This window comes from Tympanuchus pallidicinctus, unplaced genomic scaffold (genome assembly GCF_026119805.1).
Source record: "Tympanuchus pallidicinctus isolate F22 unplaced genomic scaffold, pur_lepc_1.0 scaffold31, whole genome shotgun sequence".
NCBI lineage: Eukaryota > Metazoa > Chordata > Aves > Galliformes > Phasianidae > Tympanuchus > Tympanuchus pallidicinctus.
The window spans coordinates 7216082-7236813 of NW_026294749.1; the positions used below are offsets into that span (position 1 = coordinate 7216082).

At 41.2% G+C, this 20732-nt stretch overlaps 1 protein-coding gene across 8 annotated transcripts in view; it reads left to right on the forward strand.

Moving 5' to 3' along the window:
- The first annotated feature begins 14592 nt into the window (after positions 1-14592).
- PHACTR1 (phosphatase and actin regulator 1) overlaps positions 14593-20732 on the forward strand; it is a 287644-nt gene continuing 281504 nt past the window's right edge. Inside the window, exons 1-3 of one of the 8 annotated variants that reach the window (XM_052697783.1) lie at positions 15164-15869; positions 15965-16106; positions 17041-17154. In XM_052697783.1, the coding sequence (XP_052553743.1) occupies positions 17094-17154 (61 nt within the window). In that variant the 5' untranslated portion in view covers positions 15164-15869; positions 15965-16106; positions 17041-17093. The other 7 variants (XM_052697782.1, XM_052697784.1, XM_052697781.1 and 4 more) reach the window with 7 other exon arrangements.

Sequence of the window (20732 nt, forward strand, 5' to 3'; positions counted from 1 at the left end):
ATATGGCAGTAAGGTTTGAAGCTTCCTTTCAATATTCCATTACATTTTGTTACCATTGTACAGATGGCAGCAGAGGGGCATTCTGACAAAATGGCATCTGACATGGGAGTGTGTATGAAGCAAAGGTGTGTCACTGAACTCCTCCACGTGGCAAAAATGTCACATGTTGACATTCATTGATGCTTCTTGAATATTTCTGAAGACCCAACAGTGGATGTGAGCACAGTGAGGAGGTGGGTGGTGAGTTTCAGCAGCAGCAACAGAGACAGTGGGTCACCTCTGCTGGAGAGGATTTTATGAGCATGACACGCAGGCTTTTGTTCATCACTGGTGAAAACACATAGCTAATGGTGGTGACTGTGCTGGAAAATAGTGTTTTGTAACTGAGAATTTGATCTATCAAGTAGTATAGTTGTGCTCTTTGTGTCCGTTGCAGTTTCTTTGGAAATAAATAGGAGGCATAACTTTTGGATCAAATTAAGTACACTCTATTGAGACACTGTATCATATTATAGTTGCCACCCCTTGGTCTAGGGAAAGGGGGGTGTGTGGCAGTGACCAAGAATTTAAATACAGTGTTCTGTGTGTAATTAGTGTGCCAGTTTGAGTGCTGGTGCCAGAATGGCTACAACTTTGAATAAACAGTGCACACTGCTGCTTGTGCTACCTATCCTTAGTTTGGATGTATTTTTTCCCTTTCTTAACAACAAATGTTAGTGTCCTGAATCTCATGTGGTTGAGTCTTAGTGTGTGGAGGAGCAGCAGATTAAAATTTGCAGAAAGGATGCAATGTTTCCCAGAAGAAAAAAAATCTATGAAAAGGGGGGGAAATGGCACTTGGTCACCTATGGAGTAAATGCAGCATGGTTATATCTTACTGAAATCTCAGAAGCACTTGTGTGTTGTGCCTGTGAGGTGAAACACAGCAAAACACAGCAAGACACAGCAGGCTTGTTCCGGTATCCCTCTAATGATAATAAACCTTCTGCTCTCTGTTGTTCCCCTGCTCCCTTTCATTGAGAAGGTATGCTCTTCTCCCAGGAGATTTAGTTGTTGATTTAAATGAGTAAACATTTAGATGGTAAATGGTAGGGTTTTGTTTTTTTTTCAGGTAGGGATTATTTTTGCATCACCTGACATAGTGGGGCTTTTGAGAAATGCCTATAGATGTTAGGGACTCGGGCAAATTATGAATAGTAACAGTAGTGAAATAGTACAGACTGTAAATTATTTATTTTTCTGAAGATTTTTTAAGCTAATATATACAGTACTTACCTAAATCTCCCAGTAAAATCCAGATCTGCTGTGAATTGAGGAGTAAAATGTAGCCAGGCTGGAACTATCCCTTCTAATCTCAGCAGAAAGAAGCCATTTGGGTACTTAAGTCATGGACTGCCAGGTACTTAAGTCTGCACTCCCAGGTAAGAGGTGGGCTCCTTCTTGCAGCTAGGTTTAGGCAAAACAGAGTTTCATACCAAAGCAGACAGGGCATGAATGCAGTCTTTTAGCAGCAATGGCTTTGAAAGTTATTGCCAGAGCTCTGTTTCAGTCCTTTGCTTTGCCAAGGACCATTGCTCAGCTAGCTATTGCTGAGGAGTTTCAGTCCCCCTCAGAATCAGCAGTTGTGGCTTCCAGCAGTAGTGGAGGTGCCAGCCCAGCTTCTGTGGCAAAAGGGACCTAGCATCCAGGGGGATGCTTGAGCCAGCATACTTTATATTTGCCAAGTTTTAGCTTTCATCCTGCTCAGGGTATTTATTACCTAACCAATGCTAGAATACACATCACTGTAGCTACTCTTCACTAACTTCTTGGGTATGAAGTGAAGGGGCAGTCTGACTGCCTGTTGTCTCGGAGCCCTTCTATCTTATGATCTCTCTGGAGATAACTATGGGATCTCTAACTTGCCATTACCCTACCACATCTTCAGCTAATGAATACAACTTATGGGAAACAAATCAATGTTGTAGGGACAGAAGCCATCAGAGAGAGAAGACAGTGAGAGGTCTGGGGCTAAATGACAGGAATTTATTTGTTACAGAAGTATGCATGAGTTGTAAGAGTAAGGAAGCTCTGGATTTGAAAATTGCACAAGATATTATTAGAATATTAATGATGAATATGCTATGGGGGCTTTTAAAACTAATAACGACCACATCTATCTCTGTCACTGTGTTCCAGATGATTGGGAAATACAATGGATTATTAAATAAACTAAACAGAATCCTTTTCTGAGGTGACAAAACATAGGAAAAAGCCTTTATAGAGTGCTTGAAGAGCAGAGTGCTTGAGGAGCTAGGCAGATTTGCATTGAGCACCGTTAACATGTTCTTCATTAAGAAGAAATGTCAACTGTATTCTTCAAAGATTCTCATGGTGGCTTTCTAGTCATCAACAGAGAAATGTGATTCTGCCTTCAGCAAAGTGATTGAATACGTTATCTCTATGTGAAACATTCCAGTTACATCATGTTGCTCAATTATTCACAATATGCGCTGAAGGAAAAATTTGTAGCAAAGAAAAATTGTATGATTTTAAGAAGAGAAATAATAACCCTAAATGGTACTGTAATACTAGAAAGGCTTACCAGGGAGGTTGGGCTGCCTTTCAAGGGAGGTTTTAAAGGGTAGATTAGAGAAACATCTGTGAAGAATGAGCTAGATGAGGTTAATCTTGCCTCATTGCACAGGGATTAGAAAATTTCTCAAGGTCCCCTCTGTCTTCCTTTTCTGTGCTTTCACTGCTGCTGTACACTGTCTTTTTATTGATCTATCCCAGTATGCTGTTTGTCATTTACACTGCAACTCTGCATTAAGTGCTGCCTTCAAAGACTTTTTCCTTCCACATTAATCCTTTTTCTGGAGAATACACTACATCTCTCCTTTAATGAACACATACAATTCATGTGTTCCAGTCCTTACCTCCTCAGGCTTTTACAATTGTTTCCAGCAAATTTCATTTTCTCATAGGCTCCAGGCATTTAGAGGAAAATTACAGACTAGTCATGAAAGATCACACAAACTAAAAAATGTTAATATCTCCCAATGTGTGCTGTTCACATGGGGTCAAACAATGGGCTCACAGAGGACAGGCATAAAACACATCTTAATTTCAGTAGTGCTGGTGTTTGGCTAAAGGAGCCTGTCATATACAATGAAGAGCTGCTATAGATACTGTCCAAGTAGTCCCTTTGGTAAGGGGCACCATTTAATTTAGTCCTACCATATCTCATGTTTGAACTAAACAAAGTACAGCATTTTCTCTTCTACTGCCAGATGAGTCATGCTCATTAGAGGTCTGTCGGAGTCTCGTTGTGAGTTGTGAACATTGAGGCATCACAGGAGCAAATGCTGAGCTACTTTGGGCTTGAAGGAGGTAAAGAAGGTTTCTCATGGTGAGCTCATTTCCACTGATTCCTCAGAAAAGCAATGAGGAAAGGGAAGCAGGAGGCTCTCTTGAATTGCTCTGAAGCAACGCCTGGAGTAGTTAATATTTTTCTGGCTGCTGACAAAATACAGAGCACTGGGAGAATAGCTTAACAGCTGAGTACCTCTCTGGCTGTGTGAACCTGAGTGAGCTTACCTCCACAGCAGTGGCTGAGGTTCTTTTGTATGCCCCAAAAGAAATACTGGGGAAAAAAAAACAGTCTCTCAGGTCAGATGACATTTCTTTCTTACCCATGCTGGACATCACTGAGACACAAAATTCTGTACAATTATGCTGTTCTTTTTTTTGTTTGTTTGTTTGTTTGTTTTTCTCTATAAGCCTACAATAAAGCTACTGAGAGTACTTTGCAGATGATAGCTTTCCTTGCTGTTGAAGAGATGACACGTTAGGGCATAAGCAATTTCTAGAGTGCTTTGATGATACCTTCCTTCTCCAAGTAATGAAGGAGCCAACACAGAGTGATGCTATACTTGGCTTTGTTCTCACCAAGGAGAGGGTGGTGGAGAATGCGAACCTGAAACCACCATGAAATGGTGGAGTTCAGGATTCCTAGGGCAGCAAGCAGTGTGTGTAGCAAGATCACTACCCTGGACTTCAAAAGAGCAGATTTTGGCTTCACAGAATCACAGAATTGTAGAGGCTAGAAGGGACCTCTAGAGATCACCTAGTCCAACCCCCCTGCCAAAGCAGGTTCCCTAGACCAGATTGCATAGATAGGTGTCCAGGCGGGTCTTGAATGTCTCAAGAGAAGGAGACTCCACAGCCTCTCTAGGCAGCCTGTTCCAGAGCTCCATCACCCTTACCATGAAGAAGTTCTTAAGCACATTTGTGCGAAACTTCCTATGCTTCAGATTTTGGCCATTTCCCATTGCCCTGTCGCCACACACTGCTAAAAAGAGCCTGGCCTCGTCCCTTTGTTTCCCGCACCTTAGGTTTTTATAGATAGGGATCTGCTTGGCACAGTACTGTGGGACAACGCTCTGGAGGGAAGATGGGCCCTAGAAAACTGGCTAATATTCAAGGATAACCTCCTCTAAGCTCAGGACTGATGCATCTCAACAAAAAGGAAGTAAAGTAAAAATTCTATGGATAAACAAGTGTATTCTGAACAAACTCCAACACAAAAGAAAACTTACAGAGAGTAGACAGGTAGCCTGGGAGAAATACAGAAATTGTCCAAGCGGGCTGGGATCATGTTAGTAAAGCTAAAGCCCTGACAGAATTAAATCTGGCCAGGGACAACAATGGCAAGAAGAAAATCTTCTTTAAGTATGTCAGTGATAGAAGGAAGACCAGGGAAAATGTGGGCCCCTTCTGAAAGGAAATATGATGACCTGGTTACCAGGATATGGAGAGGGCTGAAATCAATGACCCCGAAGGTGCTGACAAGTCAGTGTCTTTTTTGCTTGAGTCTTCAATGGCAAGTGCTCTGGGCATGCTGCCCAAATCACAGAAGACAAAGGGAGGGAATGGGAGAACCAAGAACCACTTGTTGTAAGAGAAGATCAGGTTAAATTCCATGTGAGGAACCTGAATTTGCACAAGTCCGTGGGACCTGATGAGATGCATCTACAGGTCCTGAGGAACTACCAGAGGAAGTTGCTAAGCCACTGTGCCCAGCAAGACTGTGGAGCAGATCCTCCTGGAAGTTATGCTAAGGCGCACAGAAAGTAAGATGTGATTGATGATATTCAGTATGGCTTCGTTAAGGGCAAATCGTGTGAAATTGTGATGCTCTTTGTAATATTTGGCTACTTTAAAGTGGGTAACAGAAGAAGTAGTTCAGTCCTAGTATGCTTCTTTGCTAGTATTTTTGTACTCCATAATGTGTTTTTCTGTTTGGCACTCTGAAACAGGTACAGATTAAAGATGTAAGTAACAGAGAGCAGCAAAGCAGATGATCTGAAGAGTCTAATAACTGAGAATGTGCTCTCTGTAACAGAAGCTTCATAACACAGAGCTGTGAACAATAAATACTCCACATCCTCTCCTTCCGAGAAAGGAGATTAAAAAAAATCCGTATTACTTTTATCTTTTCATTATTTTTATTTTAATATTATAAGCTCTAAGTTCAAGCTGACTTTAAGTAACTTCTAAAGCTATAAGGGGCCAGGCAAATAAAGGATTGCCAGAGACTGCTTAGCAGCTCTGAAAAGTTTTTTTTATATGACAGAGATTGCTGATTGCAGCCTGTATATGTATGAAATAATGTCACTGCTGGTTTGATCATCAGTGTCTGATTTTCACCCCCCCCTCCTTCCTTTATTCTCTAAAGACATTGTTGGTTTTAATAACGGGCTTTCTAAAAACTACAAATATGACCTCTCAGACTAGATATTTTTGGTCTTCGTTAATTTCATCATCTGCATTTTCAAAATCAGTATTTTTAATTGGTCACTTGAGCTTTTTTGCAGTGACGTTGAACCTCTGATGCATGTCACTTCAGAAGCATTTTCCAAACATTGTAGGCGTCATGGAGCAATTTTAGCATAAAAAGAAGAGTATAACTAGAGATGGCGGGGGAGCAAATTACATTTTGTATATATAGTATTAAATGCTTCCATTAGTTGCCATAGGGATGGGCAGAAGTTGGTCTGAAATGACAGCTTTCCTGATGCTTGATGTGTTTAAAAAGAAAACATTTTGGGAAGCGTTTTTACTGTTATTATTACCCTGGGAATCTTTTATAGGTGAAAAGGATATATTAAAGTCATATTTCTCTAAAAAAAACACAATGAGGCTATGTTAACAGACAAGGCATCACCTTCACCTCTCTGCAGAGGCAATGACCTCTATAAAACATGCATCTTTGTAGCTTCAGGGCTGCAATTCCACAACTGCTCTGAGCTTCACATTTTCTGTCGTGCAGTGCAGGACCTACCAGGCAACCACTCCTCCTGAGCACTACCTGTAAATGTGTGCAGCAGTAACCCAAGGAAATCTGTGTCCTGCAGTTGCTACTGTGCACACCCTAATTGCGACAGAACTAGCAAGACTAACAAGCAAATGGCATCCTGGTCTCCATCAGAAGAGGGGTGGTCAGCAGGGACAGGGAGATGATTGTCCCCCTCTACTCTGCTCTTGTGAGGCTCCCTCTGCAGTACTGTGTCCAGGTCTGGGGCCCACAGTACAAGACAGAGCTGTTGGAGAGGGTCCAGAGGAGAGCCACGAAGATGATCAGGGGGCTGGAGCACCTCCCCTATGAAGACAGACTGAGGGAGCTGGGCTTGTTCAGCCTGGAGAAAAGAAGGTTGTGGGTTGACCTCATTGCAGCATTTCAGTACCTAAAGGGAGCCTACAAACAGGAGGGGAATCAATTCTTTGAAGGGTTGACAACTGCAGGTCAAGGGGAAATGGTTTTAAGTTGAAGGAAGATTTAGGTTGGATGTCAGGGGGAAGTTCTTTATAGACAGAGTGGTGAGGTACTGGAAAAGCTGGAACAGAGAGGTTGTGGATGCCCCGTCCCTGGAGGTGTTCAAAGCCAGGTTGGATGGAGTCCTGTGCAGCCTGGTCTGGTATTATATGGGGAGGTTGGTGGCCCTGCATGTGTAGGGGTGTTGGAGATTCATGATCCTTGAGGCCCCTTCCAACCCTGTGATTCTATGAAGACCTGGTTTTCAGACCAGGTTTCTGTTTGTTTGGTGTCAGAAACATTCCCTTGGATGGAATTCTGGGAATCAACAGAACATGAGACTTCAATTTACAGATATTTTATGAGCTCCTGCACAATGATGTCAAAAAGCTGAGAGATGCAAGCCATATCACAGCATGCATTCTAATCCTGTGGCCATCTGATGTTAGAATGCACTCTCATGTCAAGTATGATCAAGTGCAAAATGTCAGCTATGCTGTCTGCTGACATTCAGGTCCCTGAAAACTGAATGTGGATAGTATGTGTGCACACAAAGGGGCAGGTTTTGATAACAAAAAGAAGATTCTGGTTTTGATAACAAAAATAAAAGTTTCAGAAATGACTACTATATGGCACACAAATGATATCTAACCAGGAGGCTTAATGTCATAACTTCCAGTGTTTCTCAACTCCATAAAAAAAGGATCTGGCCCATGAGCAATGGAAATGAAGTGCTACACTTGATAAGTATAATCTAAATTAACTAGACTTTCCATTGACTTCTACTGAGTTCTCAGTCAAGCACCTCTGAAATAGAATTAAAAAAAAAAACAGCACAACACAACACTATATCCTAGGCTGTGCCCCATGTGCCTTTTTTCTCCATTTTTCTAAAGAAAGAAAGTTTTATTTAAATTGCCTATTATCAGCCGGAGGGATGCTGAGCAAACATCAAACGTTATCTTGAGAAGGCCACCCATAGACTGCAAAATGTCATTTGTCAGGGCAATAATTTGCAGCTTGCTGCACATGCTGTTCTAGTAGTTCGTGAGGATGGACCACACTCATATGATTGTAGTGTTTCTAATAACTAGTGAACGATGGGCACCAGAATAAACATTAATTTTATTCTCAAAGCGTTTGACTGGAAATAAGCACAACCCACATAAAACACTATATCTGTCCTCAGCTGATGTTCGTTTTTAGAAACCATCTAGGTTCCAGCACTCTGCTCAAAGACCTGATTTTCCATCAGGTTAAAGGAACTAGAGGAGAGGATCTGGATTAGATGTTCCACAGTGGGTTGCAAATTTGGTGTAGTCCTACAAATTTCTACTGAAGGTGCAAAGCAGTTTTGCTCAAAGCTAAATAGAAATGCTTTGAAATCATGAGCAACATAAAGAGTCTAAAGCTCTCCTGAGACTGCAGTGTGTGAAAAGGAGGATGTGGGCAGAAAACAGGCATGTCTGAGGAGACAGGAGAACTCTTGCAGCCCCCATCATGCTAATGGAGCATGTAGCTACAATAAGTATTCCTGTTTTAGGTCATGCTTTTGCCATCAGGCAGAAGTAACTTGACAGCTCTACCATCTCACCATCATTAAGATAGAATTAGGTTCTTCTGGCTTGCTATTTTACTTGTCATTTTTGACACAGCATAGCCCTGCACTGTGCAGGATCAAATCTTTTCATAAAGTCAGGACAGCACAGTAATATATAGTTGCATATACTTACATATTTGAAATGCACAAAAGCATCCAACTTGCACGCATGGAAAATTGTATCTAAGGATAGATGCAAACTGTGGAATAACTCTAATAGTGAGGTACAATGATTATTGTCCAAGTATACTTGAGGTATCAGGATGATTTTGCCGATTACATTTACTTGTTTTGTAAAAGATGTGGCTCCTCAGTAGCTCCAGAGGGTAGGAAACAAGAGGCAGGTGGATGTTTTTACTGAAGCTCTCACTGTTGCTCTCCTAGCAAAGTTTATCATTAAAAATGTAGGCCAAACACCTTTGAAAACTTTGTTAGAATCGATGCCTTTTTGGAGGATGATATGATGTAAAAACAGGAAAGAAGACTGATTTTATGTAAATAATTCAGAGTCTGGCATTCATATGCATTATTTATCTATGCATGCATGGTGCCCCGTGAATATTAAATCACACCATGCTATTTGAGAACTGTATTTTGTAATTTCATTAATACTCCATTGTTATGTCTTTGCTTTACATAGAGTCAGTTGAAGAAGTAATTTCGTTTTGTCTTAACCAGATAAGAATTCCTGGACTTTTATCAAATTTAATCAAGTTACAGTGCTTCTGTCCAGCTGCTCAGTTATTTCAGAATTGCTTATCCCATTTACAACCAGCAGCCAACTGAAAACAGATTTAGGAATGATACCCTAGCAGTGCAGTTTCTCAAAGGCCAATGGAAGACTGTAAACACATTTGTTTCCAGTCTCCCTGTGCTGAGTTTTCCCCCAGCTTTTGATGAAAGCTGAGACTGAGGTCATTTGTACCTGCATTGGTGTTTTTTGAGGGGTACAAATGACACCAAATGGGGAGTAAATGTTGATCTGCCTGAGGGTAGGAAGGCTCTACAGAGAGATCTGGACAAGGAGGATCGATAGACTGAGGCCAAATGTGTGAGTTTGAACAAGACCAAGTAACAAGACCAAGTAACTGGGTCCTACAGTTTGGTCAAAACATCCGCATGCATTGCTACAGGCTTGGGGCAGAGTGGCTGGAAAGATGCATGGAAGAAAACGATCTGAACATGAGCCAGCAGTGTGCCCAGGTGGCCAAAAAGTCCAATGACATCCTGGTTTGGAGCAGCAGGAGCAGGGAGGTGATCGGGACCCTGTGCTCAGTGTGGGTGAGGCTGTACCTTGAGTAGCGTGTTCAGTTTTAAGCTTCTCTCTACAACAAAGACACTGAGGCATGTCCAGAGAAGGGCAATAAAGCTGGTGAAAGGTCTGGAGCACAGGTCTTATGAGGAGCAGCTGAGGGAACTGAGATGGTTGAGTCTGGAGGAGAAGAAGCTTAGGGTAGACCTTAACAGTCTCTACAACTACCTGAAAGGAGGCAGTAGCAAAGTGGGGGTCAATCTCTTCTGCCAGGTAATTAGTGATAGGATTTGAAGTAATGGTCTTGAGTTGCACCAGGGGAAATGTAGGTTGTTTATTAGAAAAAATTTATTCTTCAAAAGTGTGGTGAGGTATTGAAACAGGCTGCCCAGAGTGTTGGTGGAGTCACTGTCTTTAGAGGAGTTCAAGAAATGTGTGGATATGGCACTGAGGGATGTGGGCATGGTAGAGATGGGTTGGTAGTTGAACCAGATGATTTTAGTGATCTTTTCCAACCTTAATGATTCTGTGGTTTTATCAACTGCAAATTAAAAGTGTTCCTAATCATGTTTTTGGCCAATCACATTGCCCTTCATGTGAAGGCTAGATCAAGCTGATGAATCAATCATGAATTCACATGATTTTACTGAATTCCACATACTGTTTTTTGCTGCTCCTTTGAACCCTTTAAAACTCCCTCTACAGAAGTCCTAGAATAGAGAGTGGGAAGTCAAAAAGGATGATTCTGCCTCCACAACCGTTGTGTGCTGATGGGGCTATGGAGGAAACTTATCCAAAAGATCTGTATTACCAGTTTCATCCATGTCCTCTGCCTCACATAGCTCTACACTACGCTGCTTCTCCCTACATCACCTATGAGAGTGAAACTGGGAAGTTTTGCTGTTTTTCCCCTTTATTCCAGTGTAGTTTGTTATAGGAATAAAAAATCTAGTCATGTAATTGAAGGTTGATGAAGGTCTATGTAATGCAGAAGAACTTCTGCCTATATAAGGACTGAAGGACTAGGTTTTAACACGTGCTCTTCCAAAAGCTCTTCTCTCTAATGTTTATCATATAATTATGACTTCAACTTCTCCTCCCTCAAATGAAGGCGTATCAAACTGCCATATATCATATTAGAATAGAGTTTTTTTATGCAGGATATCTAACCTTTGTTCTCTATGACAGCACTTTAAGATTTTCTTAAATAATAACTTCTGTAACTTCTTGTTCACGTCACAGGATGCTGGAGGTGCTTCTTTTCAAGCTCATGTTTTCTGCATTGGAAACTAAAATACTTGCTACAGAACTAAATAATTGGAGTGTGATCCTGACGCTACAAAAGCCAAAACCAAACTTTCTGCTGTTTTTAAAGAGCCAGATCTACCTTTATGATCTCTACAGTGTTTCTGGATATTGATAATTTTCACAGCACAAACATTAGAAACAAGTATGTCTGTACTGGGAGTCTTTTCTTCTGGACATCTTTCCTATTACTCAGATGCGTTATCTTGGGAATCTCAACCTTGTGAACCTGAAGATAAAGTTGTACAAAACCTGTAGAAACTTGGGAAAACATCAATTTTAGTCTCTGTCACTGTGAAGTGCATGTAACTCTCATTTGAGTATTTTTGCTTTTTATTGTATGCTGTGTGTATCCTAATATTTGTCTTGCATTACAAATAGGAAACAGAGAGCACATTTGTGTCCTAATTTTGTTAGCAATCCTCTCTTTTTAATATATCTAAGCACAATACTGATAATTATGATTTTTAAAAACCTACTTGTCATAGCTTAGGGGCTTAAACTTTTACATTCTTCCTTTATTCTGAATGTATCCCTCAGGAAACAACTCTCTGTAATAATCACCTTGCCTACACTTTTTCAGTCACACATTACATTCTCTCTCCCACTTTCTTTCAGGTTAATATTAGTGTTTGTCAGCAGCAGACGTTTCTTTCTTTCTTTCTCTCTTTCTTTCTCTCTTTCTTTCTCTCTCTTTCTTTCTTTCTCTCTTTCTCTCTTTCTTTCTTTCTCTCTTTCTCTCTTTCTTTCTCTCTTTCTCTCTCTCTTTCTTTCTCTTTTTCTCTCTCTCTCTCTTTCTTTCTTTCTTTCTTTCTTTCTCACTCTTTCTTTCTTTCTCTCTTTCTTTTCCTTCCTTCCTTCCTTCCTTCCTTCCTTCCTTCCTTCCTTCCTTCCTTCCTTCCTTCCTTCCTTCCTTCCTTCCTTCCTTCCTTCCTTCCTTCCTTCCTTCCTTCCTTCCTTCCTTCCTTCCTTCCTTCCTTCCTTCCTTCCTTCCTTCCCTCCTTCCCTCCTTCCCTCCTTCCCTCCTTCCCTCCTTCCTTCCTTCCTTCCTTCCCTCCTTTCTTCCTTTCTTCCTTTCTTCCTTCCTTTCTTCCTTTCTTTCCTTTCTTTCTTTCTTTCCTTTTTTTTTTTTAAAGCTCTGAGTCACTACAGTTAACAGTTATGTTCTCAATAGAGAGTTCAGGGTAGGAAAAAGAGCCAGTCCTGTTGCCTACATGTATCTGACTGTTAGAAAACCAGAAGGCTACTCACTTCTTTTAAATGCCAAGTGTTCAATTACTTTCCTTTTAAAGGTTGGTTTGTTGATTTTTTGAATTTTTTTTCAGTTTTCTTTTTTTAATTTGGGAAAAAGTCAAATGTGATGCAGTAGGTTACTTAAGCACATGATGAAGAATGGCAGCTTTAGATTTTTGCAAAGCATGACAATTTTTCTCTGAGGTCGGTTGGGTGGTTTTAACATGTAGCTCACAAACACTTCAGTCTCAGTCTGCTCCTCTGTGGGTATCTGTCTGCGGTACAAAACCATTGCAAACCTATCCTGAATAGGGATCTGTGCTGATAAGAGGTCTGGTCAACAGCAGAGTCTTTCCATGTTTGGCTTCAGGGGTGATGGAGTGTAGGGAAGCTTTCAGAGAAATGGAGGCTACAGTTTCTGGCTCTATCTGTGGTTGCCCTCGAATGAGTGTGAAGAGTACCGCACTTTCTGAGTGAGCTTCAAGGATATGTAAAGTCTGATCTGGGAACCATATTCATCTCAGAACCGTTCTGTTTCATCTGAACATTCTTCTAGACATGTAGGCTTTTCAGCTGAACTACAGGTAATGGATTTCCCTGTGTGAGGTACTGAAGGTCAAATGTGCGCTGCCATCCTCAAGGCTTTGAAACCAGGCAGGCGAGGATTTCCCTCACTGTGATTAATGCCACAGAAACATATAAATAAAAAGGTGCAGTTATCTTTCTCGTTGCTAAGTACCCCCTAGTCAGAGAGAGCTCTTTGGCAGCTGTCAGTACTGCTGCACAATAATTTAAAGTGAACCGTAAAACCCTGAGATGGTTGGTCGTGCAATGGTCAGCAGAGGTTGCTGGTGATTTCAATGGCTGCACTTGTGGGTCAGGACGGAAGTGACAGTGCAGACTGAAAGGATGATGACAAAGGGGATCAGAAGAACACACCAAAGGTTAATGGACAAGTGTTGTAAAACATTCTTCAGCATGCAAAGTTGTATTGTTCTCAGCCTGGTTTTGACTGAGAGATCCACTGCCTCTAAAAAGCAAGCGAGCAGATATCCTTGCAGAACGTGAAGAATAATCTTCTTTTGTCCTTTTCCATCTGTGTGTCTGTTCCTTGTCTTTCTTTCTTTTTTTCCTGGTTTTCTGTTAAAGAAAGTCAGTGGGGCTAAAGGGGCAAACAGTCTGTGGTCCAAAATATAATTAATCTAGTAATTAGCAGAGGACAGATTGGAAGGATCTACTGTTCAGTAGTCATCAGGGCAAACATAAACTCTCTCAAATACAAGGCGTGCAAGAGAGAAGCCTGTAGTGTTCTTGCTGTTTGTTTTTGCTTTAATTTGTGTTGAGGAATGAGAACATTTGTCATACCTCAGAAAACAGGAGCACTGTTTGCATAAGCCAGATCCACCATGGAGGCAGCACTATGAGACGCCCACTCAATCCAATCACATTTAGTAGGGTGCCAATGTATAGGAACAACCATGCCTGATTCTACCTGAGAATCACGTAGCTCGCCCCTATCTTTGATACTGCCTTGGTGCTTTGCAGATGCATGAAAGAAATTTTTTAGTGGAAATCCATGGTATAGCCTGCCTAGGGTGATTCTTACTTTCTAGCCTGCACCAAAGAACTGAGAGTTTACTCTGAGCATTTATTTATCTTCTTGGGTTTCTTCTTAAAAGCCAAAAAATCTTTGCTACTTCATTTAAAGAGCTGGCTGATGCTGAAATGAAAATCTGACCTTTCAGAACCCCCAGTTTTGAGCACCAGTTTTGTTTGGTGGCAGTGCACTTCAGAGGGCAGTGATGTTTTGAGCAGATCATCTGCAAACGTCTGAATACTAAGCCTGATGCTTCTTTTGGTCAGAACTTCTGAGATTGCTTTATCACTGCCTTTGTCACATTCTGGTCCACTTCCAACATCAGGATTTGGGGACCCATCCTGTGAACTGCTGGGCAAAGCAGGTCCTGACCCTCTCATGAGGGATGTCCCATGCAACTTAATAGCAACGCCTTTGTCAGCCCCCAGTGCCTGGCTTCATTAAGGCTCCGAATCCAAACAATGTGAGACTCCAGGAATGCTAAGCTAGATCAACTGGAAGCCAACAAAAAAATAACTGTGTTACATTTCAGTTTATTAACTGTCCAAGCCCACTTTCAAACTTGAGAAAGGCATATTATTATTGAAATTATCTCAGTAGAATCTTATTCTGCTTTCACAATCTGTGGATATGCATGTTTAAGCTATCATGACATGACACTGCGCGATTTGATTTATGTTTTTACTGATGCTTTGACTGAGTAGTTTGTTGCAATGTACTGCTAAATGGAGGAAAAATCAGAAACTGCATCAGACAACCACTCTGTATTTCATTCTAGAAAATAGCTGGCAATTATAATTACTCACCATGTTTCTGGCTCAGAATAAAAGTGGAATTGCACAAAAACCACACTGAACATTCATCACGATTAGAAAATGCTCCACACCTTGGAGTGCATTGGAGACATAAGAATAATTTTAAATGCAAATGAAATTGTGGGGGTAGCAAAGAGAACAGATAAAAGACAGTAAAACAAAGCCTTTCACTTTCCTCAAATTAGCAGGCTAATGTAGTATAAAAAAAAGCAGTTCTACTCAGATCTGTGCTAAGAGCTTTCACTTCATCATAATATAAAACAGCAGATCCGTCACCTTTCTGTATTCAGTACTCTTGATTTCGAGGTTGAAGTGAAAATTAGAAGCTGTTCATTCTGGCTCACAGACTGGGTTGCATTTGTTCAGTCTTATTCCATGACAGTGGGATGGAAAGAGGTCAGTAACACTGGTAAGTACTTATCTCCTGCATGTGATTTTATTTACTTATTTTCAAAATCCTTCACAGTGCTTCTGCTTTTGATCAATGCATACTTTCTGCAAAAAGCTTCACCGTGTGTTTTTGTACAAGGCTGTATCTCATGCAGAAATGCAATGATTCCTGATAATGCTTGTCTCGAGTATTACAGCATCTTCAAGAATGAATGAATCACTTAAAAGTAGGAATTCTGGTATGGAAAAGGTTTCTGGATAATTTATGTATTTCATATTACTGGCATGTTTTGTGTGTTGTTTTTTTTCTGTATGCCTTGTCCAGTAAGCAGTACCAGATAAGAACTGAATCTTTCTAAGACATGATTTACATTATATTCATAGCAAAATATTTAACAGTCTCATTACCCTTTTGGTAAATTAAGAAAGTAGGCATTTCACTTACTGGAAGCAAATTTCTACACAAAACACAACCCTATGGTTAATCATTATGAAACACTTAAAAATACCTCAGAACACGAGCTGCAGTGAGGAAGATCGGAGTGAAAAAAACCAAATTCTTCAGGAAACTTGAAGAAGATTTTTTTTTCTTGGGAAAGTTTTTATCAAATCGAAACCAGGGGCTTAATTTTTCAGTATGAAGGGTGAGGGGGAGTGGAGAAGATGATCATAGTGTCACCTCCTGTTGCTAAGTAACAACATCTCCTGGCCATTTTTATCTGATAAAGGAAGTCCAGTTGACGTTATGCATTATTCATCAGAGTTCCAATCAAACAATCAAAATTGTTTGCTTACACTGGGGACATTTAGTAAGATCAAAGAAACCTTCCTTGAAACTACTGGAGCTTACACGACTGCCGGGCAGCTCTTGATATTTTGCAGTAAGTATAGCTTCTGGATTGGGAAGTGCTACAGTCAAGTTAATTGCTGAGGAATTTTTAAAGTTTCCTTGCCAAGGTAGGCTTCTGAATTTCAGAAAGGACTGCATGTTGATGAAAGCTGAATTGAAGAAAACAGAAAAAGCTTTGGAACCCCGGTTTCCTGATTTTTGCCAACGTAATTAAAGGAATTGCTTGAAGCAAGGGTCGCAAGTCTCTCTGCCCAAATCTTTCTGTTAGGTTTGTATGGAAAAGAACTGGAGGTATTTTTGTCTGTCTGTCTTAAAATAAACGTTGTGCAGAGCTGTTTGCATGTTTGTGATTGTGCTGTAACTAAGCGAGGTGTGGAAGGCAGATCGGATTGTGCCTTTTCTGCAAACCTTGGATTTTTGTGTGAGTTGCCGAGAACAGATGAAAATGAAAGAGGTAGCATGGGTCAGGTTAAGGTGCATAATCCCAGGAACTGTGCTGGCAGAGGTGTCTTGGACACGCAGATGTAACCTGTGGTCTAGACAGACCCAAAGTTCAGAAGGATTCCAAAAATACAAATATCGACTAAGAAACTGTCCTGGGAGTATCCTACCAGGTCTTAATTGCCACTCTTATCACCGCTTTTAAAACTACTGGTGCACTATTTTGCTGCTACTTCTTTCTGGTCAGTGAGAGGGGAGAAAAAAGGAAAGGTTGGTTTCTGTTCGTTCTTCTGTTCATTTCTTTTCTAGTGCTGTATTTAGCCGTATGCAGCACCAGTGTAGCCTGTTACAGCGACTGCTCAGCGGTCCCAGCATTGCTGCTGCCCTTGGCACTGAGTGACCTGGGCACCCCCGAGGATTTCTGATCTCTTTTTTAAGTGCAAATATAACAGGCAGAGGAACCTAAGTATGTACTGAAAGAAATTGAGAATGTGGCTGGCATAAAGGTGATTGCACTAAAAAGGTAATATTACTGTAGCAGCAATTTTCTCTTATGTCTTTAGACAAAGGTTTAAACCAAATATCCTAAAATAGCAAAGGATACTTGTGGAGCTCTATGAATAGCGATTTGAAAATGTTTTGACTCTAATATGCCAAACTACCTCCTTTAATGACTGCCTATGCTGTTGTTTTGTTTGTTTTTTTCCCCACCAAGAAACTCAACAACTTTCTTCTGTCTGACATCTGTGTTGCTTTCCCAGGAATCTGATTGATCATACCAGAGCGTTGCACACACACATTAAGTTCCTTCAAAATGGACTACTTTTTGGATGTCGAGTCTGCTCAGAGGATGTTTTACAGTCAAGGAGCCCAAGGTAAGAGACTCTAGCAGTATCTCAACAATTACTATTTTAACCATACAGCGTGTACAGTGCCACGCAACGGCCAGTTCTTGTGACTGAGCTACTGAAATGTACGAAAGCAGAAAGTCTTCAAAATACACAGGGTGTAAAGGTGATTACAAGAAGAGTAATGATTAGGCTGATCTGCCCCGTCAGAGGATAAGGAAAAGCTAGGAAAGCTGCTTGGTGTACAATGGGGGCAAAAGGAACAGATGAGATCCAGGCTGGGGCTGCAGAATCAGACTGGACAAACTGAAGGGAGCTGGGAACTGCACGCTGCTACACTGTGGTATCCTTCCCCTCCTTTCTCGCTTCTCAGTGCTATTGGGATGGCTTGGTACATTGGCTGGTATAGTTCTGTTCTGAAGCTACAACTGACTTGGGAAAGCTCTGAGGCATTTCAATGTGTTGTATCTAAGCAGCACACTCAGGGTGGTCTGCATCCTTCCCGGTGAAATACTGGCCTCACCTGAACAGCAAGAGAGCAAAGGAGTAATCAGACTTGTTTGCTTTAAGATAGCTGAGTATTCACGACACAGATGATATTTTTGGTAAAGTCAGTTCACATTTTCCTCGTCAGTTCTATTTTTGGAGAAAACTTGCAGTTTCAAAGAGGAGGGTTTTTTATTCCTTAAAGCATTGTACAAAATGGCAGAAAAATGTAGCAAGCCTTTTTCTTTTTACATACCGTTCTCCAAAATCATGGTTCAGTAGTTTTTTTCTGCCATTAATTTCATCAGTTGCTACTCCCATTCAAAGCTCAGACACCAGAATTTGGCCTTCCCTCTGGAGGCCCATCCTCCCAGAGCTGAACCCACCAGGGGAATGCCACCATCCCAGGACACATCAAGGTCAGCAGCACTTAACCTTTGGCTCAACTGAGGTGCTGCATTGCCCAGCTGCTGCCCCGGTCACTGTAATGCATTTTCATCTGTACATCACAAAGTAACATTGCCAGAAACCCCTTCTTGTCACAATACTGCCTCCCAAATTGAACAACAGCAGAAGCAAATGCTAAGCTCTTCAAAGTCAGGTTAAAACCAGCTGAGCATAATGACTAATTTTGCTCATTTTTTTCTCCATCTCAAAAAAGCAATGGATGCCTGAGCATTGCTATAGAAGCAGTGTTAGAATAGGTTCTTTGATATCCCTATGGGAACAGATCTCTATTCCATAGAAACACAGAATCAGAAATGTGCATTTTAATGCTTTATAAACTGTACTACTTTGTCGACAGCACACTTCCTGTGCACTGCAAGGTACAGAAAGGACTGTGGAAGAGGTAATGTGTATTTGTACAATGGAAGACTTACATTAATATGCACAAGGTAGCTAGTAAAAGTTACACAGGTAACATTTACTGTAAATATTTCCAAGAAGACAAGGAAAAAGTTATTTTACCCATATTTGGAGAAATTATATTGTTGACACTGAAATGTTCAACTTACTACCTGGTTGATTCCTTGTTTTAATGCAGTTATTTTGCCCTTTAAAACACAAAGAGAGAAGAATCCATTATGCAGAAATGTATCGTGTACGATCTGTATGATACACAGGTCATCAGCTGGGGTTTGACATTTAGATCTGTCACGAGGGCTTCTACCCTTTGGACAAAACAAACAGAAACCAGCACTGAGAACTGTGGACTTTCTGTCCATCAGCATGTGAACCTTTTTTGAAAGACACCAATAACAATAACATGTTTCCCTTGTGTATCACAGTGTGGTACAGAGGCTCCCAAATCCTCATCACCTCTGTAAGTGGGAAGAGCTCATTGATACAAGAGCCAAACTGCGCTTATTCTCAGTCCCCTTGAACTTTTCATCTCTTTCTCTGCTGCTATTAATGCATTTTCCCCAGCTGCAGGAGGCGTTCACTGTCTGAGGTTTTGCACCAAGCATGAGGAGACAGAGATGGCTTCAATGAGCCAAATGATAATCCTCTGGAAAAGCTTCATCTGGAATGCTTCCTACAGAAGGCGCCTTTATCACCTCCCTAAGCCTCCAAAGTATTGATATAATCTCATTCCTCTGAGCTATTTTACCCCCCCGTGCACAATAAAGAACTCAACCCTCTCCCACTGTGCAGTTGATGCTGCCTGTACTGCTCTCACAACTCCTGGCATCTTGTACCTCGTGCCAAATTTTGTTTTCTACAACATAGGCATTTCTATATGAGATAATGGAATGATTTCTCCAAACATGGGCAAAAGGAACCTATCTCATTCTTTATCTGCCTTCTGAGAAACAGTTAAGCTGTGTTAGCTTAAACTTTCAGAAGAAAAAAAAACAACACACACCCAAAACTACACTGTTTGTGAGGCACCCATCCAACATAAATAGCTTAGCTCCAGTTGCTAGATTGGAACTGAAATATCTTCAAGAAAGCATTGTCACCAGATCTACCTAATGGTATCACAAGAAAGTGTTTGATGTTAATATAATAACACGATGTCATTAGCAAATCATGCTATCAAAGAGCTTATATATGTGCATTAAAACCTTGTTATGCTAGAATTGAGTGAAAGAAGACTACAGCGTTCTACTATTTAATTAAAAACAATATCAAAATGCATTATATGTGTTATTACTGTAGTTATTATTACAGTTATTGCGTTACAATTTACTCTGTTCATATATCATATAATAGGGGTTTATGACCCACTTACTCTTCCTGTGAGATTGGGAGACTTCTGCCTTTTAATCCTTTGATCCTCCAGATCAAGAACAAAACCTCCTTTCCAATGTTTTCACATTAATGACATGACAGTGTTACAAATAGCAGCTGGAAAGCACTCATTCTCAACTGTACCCACTCCTTGTGAGTGGGAGAGAAGGGAAGGAATAGGGCTGCAAGATGTTTGGAAAGAACTCAAAGAGCTGTGACAGCACTGCTAGCAGATTATACCACATCCCAGCTGACCTCAGGTCTTCTGTAGTTGAGTGCAGGATTCTCTGACCTTAGCAAAGGGACAGAACCAGGGTCTTGGCACCAGCAGCTAGCTGGTTCTCTATCCCATGCTGCCTGCACTAACACCCACAGGCTGTTTCTACCCCTGTAGAAAGCTGCAGAGCTGCCTTTGCTGCTGTAGGGTAGGAGGAGAGAGGTGTTACCTTATCAGCTGCCTCCTCTCCCATCCTCTCCTTCTGCAGCAGAAGCCATCACCTCCCTCCTGTGGGCTGAGTGCAGAACAGAGGATATTGGCCATTTGGGCGCATGTGCTGCTCAAACAGCTGCTCCCCATTTCCTCCACAGAAAGTGAAAGCAGGAGGGATGGAAAAGTCACAAAAGCTGGATCTGGCAGCAAAGATTGTCTAGATTTAGAAAACTTGGTAAATGAAGCCAGCTGGCTGTAGCCTTCAGATACCAGCCAGAAATATCCTGACTGTCTCTTCTGTGACCGTATGTTGGGATCTAGGAGATGGGGTGTCCTTGCCAACTGCGTAATGCCTGGTGACGCATCTGCAAGTCAGAAGCGAGAGAAGAGGGACTGTGGTCCTGTATCTGACACCTTTCTGTAGGAAAGTCAACATCTGAAATGTAAATATGAA